At 41.1% G+C, this 8,691-nt stretch overlaps 1 protein-coding gene across 3 annotated transcripts in view; it reads left to right on the forward strand.

Annotated features, from left to right (window-relative positions):
- Positions 1-5,938, forward strand: part of PIKFYVE (phosphoinositide kinase, FYVE-type zinc finger containing) — a 63,373-nt gene extending 57,435 nt beyond the window's left edge. For 2 of the 3 annotated variants that reach the window (XM_018071808.2, XM_018071809.2), the window contains 2 exons: positions 1,299-1,373; positions 2,391-5,937. In XM_018071808.2, coding sequence (XP_017927297.2) covers positions 1,299-1,373; positions 2,391-2,506 — 191 coding nt within the window. In that variant the 3' untranslated portion in view covers positions 2,507-5,937. Of the gene's footprint in view, positions 1-1,298; positions 1,374-2,390 lie in introns of all 3 variants that reach the window. The other variant, XM_018071807.2, reaches the window with a different exon arrangement.
- Positions 5,939-8,691: the final 2,753 nt, after the last annotated feature.

The following is an 8,691-nucleotide window of genomic DNA, read 5'->3' on the forward strand; positions in this document are numbered from 1 at the left end:
AGATTGTGCTCCTTCTGTACATGTGGCTTTTTGTTGTCCTGTGTCAAGTCTTATCTGATTTAAGAGTATATTTTATATGATGTTTAAAGCTAACAGTTCCTTCACTGTTTAACAATAACTATCTGAAGGAATTTGTTGAAAACAAATATGTTCAAGAAGAGAGAACATCTGCTGTATCAGGCTATCACAATGTTCTCTAAATGATACCCCAAGAACTTACAAAGTACTCAAGCTAAATTTGCATTGGACTGGAACTGAAAACCATTAGCTTGGTCTGCATTTGAATCTGAGGTCAGTAGCTCTACCCATCTTAGATCCTAATGTGGTACAGGAAAGAGGTCTGTAAAAAGCTTTGAAGACTTTTTTTGTAGCCCCTGTTATGTGGGACTCTGGATCTTGGGGCATGAATTGACAGTATTTAGTGCACAAACTGATGATATCAGTCCCAAAACACCGAGGAGTGTTTTCAAAGAGTATTCAGATAAAAGAATAAGTGTTAAGATTGCTAGGTCTGGATGAGTTCTTGTAAAGCACAGCTTAGATACTGATAGTGGCCTTCTGTAAATATAGAAACAGTAGATTCAAAATCGTATGATCACAGTTGTAGTCAAATATTAGGAGGTAATGATATCCAGTAATGAAAAACTGATCTTATTGCAGCTTCAGCTTTGCAGACTGTGGTGTTCATGTGCTTGTAATGACCAAGCGTGCTTTCTCTGAAAGGGGCTTGGAAACAATTTTGAAGTCATCTTCTTGCAGCCTCCTCTTCCAGTCAGGGTCACTGGTGATGTTTCTGCTCTTCCCTAACATGAAGTTAGGGAAGGATTTGCTTTCTGTTATCAAACCTGTAGGTGGCTGCAATGATGAGAAATACTGGCTTAAATGGAGAGGTGTCCAAGCCTTGCTGCTGGCTGTTGCAGTAAGGCGGTGGGAGCTGTTATGGCAAAGTGGGATTTCTGGGATAAAGGGTGAGCTAAGTGACTCTTGTAAATGAACTCTTGATACTCTAACATGGATAAGACAGACATGCCTGAGCAGTCTGTTTTTGTAGAGATGGGAGGAGTTGATTGTGCTCTTGCTGGGCTTTGGAAATACTGTATTCACCCTACCCAAATATTATCAATGCTACAGATAGTAAGGCAACTGGTAGGGAAAACACTGAAGCTCTGACTATGAAAGGCTACTTCTTTCTTGCCCTTTTTGGGGGAAAATAGATACATTTTAGAACAATGTTACTTGAGTTACAGCAGATAAAACATGTTTGTGTGTGGATTGTTTTTTTTTTGTTGTTGAAACAGACTACATTCGCACTTTTACCTGGGACAAAAAGCTTGAAATGGTAGTAAAGTCAACTGGCATCTTGGGAGGACAAGGTAAGTCCAGAAGGAAAGTGAAACTTTTGATCGTGAAACTTTCTTGTTATCTGGAAGCTTTCTTTAACTGTGCTAATAAATCCACAGCTTCCCCACCATGAAAATTTGCGACAGTAGATTAAATTGTCCAGAACAGGGGAAGGAATTGTAGAATACCAGGTTGGAAGGGACCTCAAGAATCATCTGGTCCAACCTTTCTTGGAAAAAGCGCAGTGTAGACAAGATGACTAAGCACCTTATGCAGCTGAATCTTAGAAGTGTCCAGTGTTGGGGAATCCATCACTTCCCTGGGGATATTATTCCAATGGCTAATGGTTCTCATTGTGAAAAATTTTACTCCTATATCTAATTGGAATCTGCCCCGGAATAACTCATACCCATTACACTGCATCTTCTCCGTGTGACTCCTTGTGAAAAGGAAGTCTCCATCTTGTAGCCACCCTATAAGTACTGGAACATGGTGATAAGGTCTCCTCTAAGCCTTCTTTTGCAAGGCTGAACAAACACAGCCCTTTCAGCATTTCCTCATGTGGTGGGCTTCCCAGTCCTTGTATCTCTGTGGCCCTTGTCTGGACCCTCCAACCTGTCCACATATTGTTTTGTGTATGAGGGACCAAAACTGACCACAGTATTCCAAGTGTAGCCTGGAAGTAGCACCTTCCAGGTGAAAGATAATGCTTTGATTATGTGAGACAATGACTTCTTTACCTTTGCTGCTGATGCCCTTGTTGATACAGCCCAGCTGGCTTTCTCTGCAGCAATAGCAGCACTGTTCACTCATTTTGAGTTGCTGGTCCACCAGGACCCCTAGGTCCCTTTGACAGAGCTTCTCTCCAGACAGGTAGATCCCAGCTATGCTCCTGGATTGTTTTCCCAGGTGCAAGACTGTACACTTTTCCTTCTGTCTTGCTGCCTTCATGTTTATGCTGTCTAGTGATATAATCTCATGTGACATCTGTCTGTACTGCAGTATACTCTCTAGCCCATTTCTAACTGCTCTTGACTCTTACACCTTAGGTAAGATGCCCACTGTGGTCTCTCCAGAACTGTACCGGACCAGGTTTTGTGAAGCTATGGACAAGTATTTCCTGATGGTGCCAGACCATTGGACAGGACTGGGCCTGAATTGCTAAGTTGAAGCCCATATTGGGAAACAACAAGAGGGCAGTGACATTATAGGCCACTCTCGTCCAGCGGTCTGTCCAGAGGATTGCAATTCCTTGTTTACACGGACTGTGTGTGTCATGTTGGGAAGTGTGAAATCTGCTTGTTGCACTTTAATCCTCTCTTGGAGGATGATAAGCAAACCTGCCTCAGTAAGGATGTAAGATACCACAGAACAGCACTGATGAGACATCCCTTTTGTCAGTAGGGGAGGTGATACTCCTTGCAAGAGTACTGAAATGAGATACTATCCAGATCCTTATGGTGTAGAAGTACATGATCTCTGTAAGACTTGCACTGCCAAAATGGTGTTGAATATGTGCAGCTCACGTTTCTGTAGCAGATGCATGGTACTGCAAATGTGAAATAAACCCCCTGTGTGTGGATGGGTGAGAGAAGAACGAAGTTAATTCATGAGTTCTACTATTGTTGCAGTGGTCTGTAGTTGACCTGTTTAGGATCCATTAATACCTTGTCCTGCTTATGCACCGTAGTCTGAATTTTTCCTGGGTTCTGTGAGCAGTATTTTTTTAAGGCAGCTCCACATCTATGATGCCCTATGACTCCATCCTTTAAGTTGTATTACTGCAGTACAACTCTGTCTTTATCTGTCATAATTTCATTTTAGCTGAATCCCATAAAAATGGGTTGTCAGTCATCAGCATACTGCAAACTCGAAAACATATCCTGTCAGTCCTAAACAGTACTTTGATCTGAATGTTGCCCAAATCCCTGGAAACAGGTAACCAAAAAAATAAACCCTTTAATTTAACAAGACTTGATCAATTATAGTTATGAAGCAGAGTAACCCTTTCCTTAGTAGAAGGCTGTAAGTTGCTAGACAAAGTGAAGCATACTGCTTTAGAACAACAACTTTCTCCTTAATGCAACCATCATTCCTGGCAGATCACTTCAAAGCCATTTCAGCTCCTCTGGACTTTCAAGCAATGCATTTACCTCATTGTGAAACTTTGCCAGGAGAATGTTTTTCTTGCATTCATGACATGAATATTTTTTTCGTCACTAAGATGAAGGTAGTTGTTTTCTGTAAAAAGAAAAACCTGTACTAACAGGTGTCTTGTATGATGGATAAGAGTTACAGAGATCTGTGAACCTCTATGTTATGACAATAAGCACTTCTTTCCATTTTTATTAATTTTTACCTGCTTTTGTAGGTGATGAGTTTACTTTTTAGTGTCATTATAATATAGGCCAGTAAACAAGAGGCTTTTTTATGAGTTTGAAAGGCAAGAATACTGTCCTTTGATTTCCAGTTTCTAATGGAAGGACTTTAAATGAACATGGAATCTGGGACTGGATAGCTCTTTGTGATCACTTGCTTGTTCTAACCAGTTGCCTGATAATGCCTTCTTCACTGTACTACAGATTGGAATGTGCATTTTAGTCACTCCTCCTGTGTTCAGTATTTTCTTCTGCAGCAGATGTTGGTGGCTGTTCAGGAATGACAGCTAGGCAACACTGAGAAAGAAAAAGGCCACAGTGAGAATTGAGCTGTTGGCTCCAAAACCAAACAGCTCACATCTGAGCTGCCAGAGGCAACAGTCATTTGTGTTGGAAGAAGTCTTCCCCACCCTATTGCAAAACCGTACTAGAGGATGAGCAAAGATGCTTGAAGCAGCAGAAATTAAAGTATTCTCACTTCCTCAGTAAAATGTAATAGTTGTTTCTGGGGGTGCAGTGATGTGTGCTGTAGAAAGATGACACAGAACTCCTTGCCAGAATTCCTTAAGTCCAACATAGTGCATCAGGTACAGCTGATCACTTCTGGGATACATCTTGCCTCCTTTGTTGACGTGTACTTGTTGACAGGATACCTAGCTGTGTGTGGGGCCTTGTTTAATGAGGTCAACCAGTTCATCAGCTCAGTGCTACTCTCACTTCTATGGCCTCTACCTTCTGTCTTGGTTCATCGATGTGAAAGAACAAGCCATGCAGCCTGAATCTGTTCCAGTCTCTGTTGAAGTTTACATATTTCCTCCTCCTTCCCTTCCTAAAGTTTACAGGGAAAATCTTGACTTTCAGCTAAGGTGACCCAACAGCAGCTATTTATGTTAGCTTCCACCTTTGTCAGTATGTGGATTGGTTGATGGAGCACATCATGGCATCTGCACTAGGCTAATGTAGAGCTGTGACATGCTAGCCCTGTCCTGTCACTAGTAGCCCTTACTCCTATGATGTGTGGCTCCTCTACACTGCTTGTCTTCCAGAGTCCCAAGCAGCTGGCTCTAAAGCAACTTGATCATCTGATGGTAGCTAATACTCCCCTGTACATGACAGCATGAGGCCCTCAGCACTGTAAGAGGTGAGAGAACCTTCCACTGTTTCTCCAGTGTGTGGAGAAATGTGTGAATTGTGACCTTCTTGGGCTGAAGTTACAGCAGTTGGAGAGATTTGCAGGAGTGACTTTGAACTGGCATTAACAGCTGATGTTGGGCCAGGATGTGGCTGATAGACTAGTCGTGACTAGACTGGAGTAAATAGCAAACTACTGATCATGAGTAACACAGTAGCTGCAGTATCAACTGGAATTGGGACATCTTTGGGCGCTATGTGACATGCAAGCATTTCTAGTTCAAATCCCAGCAGCTGAACGGGTCTCCTCAAATGTTCCCTTTTCAGAATAAGAGTTGTCCTGGCATTTCAATTGCTACAAAGTTGACTTTCTCAGGAGAGCAGTGCTTCATGCAGAAGAGATCTTGGAGAGAGCTCCTTGTGAGGCTGTGTTAGGTCTGTGTCCCTGTAGAACACCTAAGGATGAACCATTTGGTCAGAGTTTATTTTCTTTACAACACAGGTTTAGTATATATGTGTGTAAGTAAATCTCAGTTTCAGACATGAAGACTGCGTTTCTTCAGAGCTACACTGGCTCTTTTTCTTCTGTTGTTTTGATCTGAGGCCTTGTGACAAATGTCTAAATCTTGTCCCAGTCAGAAGCAATGACTTTGAGTCATCATGTAGACAGCAGAATGCCTTGTAGTGGCCCAGGGGTGCATTCTGTCCCCAAAAAGCACGGGGGACTCTTGCTGATAAAGGAGTTCAGCAGGGCTCAGGGGAGTAAGTTATCTGTGGACTCTCCTCTGTGAGAATGACCAAAACCAAATGAATTGCTCGCTAGCTGGTGGCCAGACTAGTCAATATTCAAAGCACTTAATGTACCATAATGTATGTATTTCTATTCTACCTTGGTTCAGCTGTATTTTATAAAATTGATGTACTAAACTATTTGAGAATAACCGCCTTGACTACCTGGAGAATCAAAATGTAATGTATATAGATACAAATAAAGTGACTAAAATACATATACTTGAGTCTATTCCGTGTGTGGAGCAGTTAGGTCTCATAGCACCCCATTTTCTTGACCAGGCTGAAGCCTGCTGCTTGCTGTGCAGAAATGCTGTGCTGCAGAGTGCCAGCCTTGTGTGCAGTGCAGACATGCCTGTCTCTGTGCCTTGCAGCTCCTCCTCTAATGGAGCAGCACCTCTGGGCAGCTCCCCAGGGCAGTGGCAGTAGAATCTGCAAATAACCTTTCATGCAAATCTGTCTTCTTCCCAGCTGCTTTTCACCACAGTGCTGATCCAGTTTTGTCCAGCAGATGGTGGTGTGCCTTTGCCCAATTTTTCCAAGATGCAGAGCACATTCCAGGTATTTCCATAATCTTAGGTGGACTAGATAAATAAAAAAATCCAAAGAGGTCTGAAAATAAATGTCATATCTTGATTGCTTCATATTAACCTGGTATATAGTAACTTCCTTGCTAAGGCTAGTTCTGGGAAGGGGATTTGTTGGTTCCTAGAATATAAAACTCAGTCTAAAATGTAAGGATTTACCTGTCTTATGTGCCATAACCGGTTTTTGCCAGGTGAGTTTGAGTTCTTTTATCTGCTGCAGTATGAAACGGCATCAGAAGCTGTCCCACCATGGGGCTGTGAGCAAGGAAAAGGTGAGATACTCAATTCAGGGGCAGTGTTGCCTTATGCTGTGTAAGTTTGAGTGGTGGGACTTGAGGGACTTCTGGCACGAAGCCAGAAGCTGCGTGGAAAAGCACAAACGCAGGGTTATCAGAACAGCACTCCTGTAACCCAAGTGGGACTTCCAGCGCTTGGTAAAGGACTGCTGCTGTCTGCTGGTAATCCAGGTTTTCAGCTCTTCTAGTGCAAGGGCTGGCTATGTGTTTGCTTAAATTGTCTCACAGGACATAAAAAGTATAAGAGAAAATATGATCTTAGTGACAGCTCTGTACTGTTTTCCCGATCTCTAAATGTGCTGTGAATCTACCTCTGAAGAGGTAGAGGACTGAAGTCCCATAATAACTGAATATGTACTTCATAAAAAGTTGATTTCATAATCAAATCTGCATCTCTCACTTGTCCAAAATTTCGGAGGCATTTTGTTTAATACTTTTACGTACATTGCAGTGTTTATTTATTTTTAGCCTGTTAGATTCCAGTGCTTTACTAAAGGTTCTGCAACAGAATAACACGAAGACGTACATTGCTACAGCTGTAATTCTCCCCATGAGCCTTTTTCTCACAGCAGTGACTGGAACAGGGGTACCTTACAGCTGCAGCTGCACAAGTGTGCTCATGCTAAAGAAGAACAGTGTAACAGGAGGTACTGCAAGAACATTAACTGGCACTTCTTTGCTCTATGGCTGGTGAGGTACACAGGCGCTTCCTGCATGCTGTTCTAGCCTCAAGCCTGAACAGAAAAACTGAGCACTGCAACCAAAGTTCCCTCGCTGTAGCATATAATTGAAATAAATAAGATGCTCAAGACATAATGATCCAGTGATCAAAGGTAGGATAATAAAGTAGGTGAACATAATTACTGAAAAAAGCACTGAATTATGGTTGAAGAGACAGGATGATAATATGGAGAACTTTTCTCCATTGTTTACATAGGATATTTTTCTAATATAGCCTCAGCAAAAATGAAACACATAGTATCCTAGATATGGGCTCCTGTTACTGAACTAGCTGGGATCTTCTGACATAGCAAAAGTAAAGCCTATTTAAAACATATGCTATAGGGAGTAAAGTATTTTCTGGAAACAGGGCCAGGTCAGCCATATAAATTTCTAATGGCTGATCTGTAATCAATTCTGATTGAAGTGTATTCTTACTGATATGTGTGGTACTTGGCAAGGTAGAAAAAAAGAGAATAACTTTATATGACTCCACAGTAGCCTATAATATGCAGAAATTATATTTCCTTCATGTTAGTTTGAGCTGCCTTATGGAAAAACAATATTCTACTTTCTGTCAATTAAGCCCTAGAAAGCAGAACATCTTTAAGGCCCTATTTCGCATTCCAGCTCAGTTGAATAGTAAGAATTCACCAGAACTAATAAGTTTTGACAATAACACAACCCAGCCCCTACTTAATTCAGCTCTTGAGTGTTTTTTGAAACTGACATTTAAGTAAGGTAGCCATTTTCTTAGAGGATGCGTCAGCTCATTAACTCGGCGACGTGGCTCTTGTAGTCTTAGTCAAGAAATAGTCTGCAGAATACAGAGGTCATATACATTGATTTAGGAAACATTCTTCTTTATGCTCAACTAACTGTAAGTAATATCTGTTGACAGATAGAGAAGTCTGTTAGAGCCTAGAAAGTTAGCAGTACAAGGAGCAGTCTGTTCAATGTTGGGGATAAGTACTTCGACTGTTCATTATTGAAAGTGTGGTGGCTTACAGGTAGGTGGATTTAAAAATTAGTAACCAATTCTAGCACAGAGAGAAGACCAAGGTTGAAAGCATTTGAGCTTGGAAGGTCACTGTTTTCAGATGCCAAGTTTCAGTAAATGAAATAAGTTCTTTTTGTGCATTCCTGGTGAAAACTTTAAATATTAAAACATTTTAAGTCTCTTTATAAATTGAAAAAATACATTGAAATTCCACAACTAATTAAATGTGAAGCATGCCCATGAATGGAAAAAAATCAAATTTGCCAAGTTTGATCAAAACATGATCTTTCCAACTGCTGACCGTATAAAACCAGTATGTTGCTTGAAATTTTTGCTATATTCTCTCTATTTTTATACCTCTTAGCAGCAGTAGAAACTAAATGAGCTAAATGTCTTTTAGGAAATTTGTTGTTTTTAGGATAGAGCATGATAGCTAATCAATTCAGTGA

Source organism: Manacus vitellinus, unplaced genomic scaffold (genome assembly GCF_001715985.3).
Source record: "Manacus vitellinus isolate BGI_N305 unplaced genomic scaffold, ASM171598v3 scaffold_20_pilon, whole genome shotgun sequence".
NCBI lineage: Eukaryota > Metazoa > Chordata > Aves > Passeriformes > Pipridae > Manacus > Manacus vitellinus.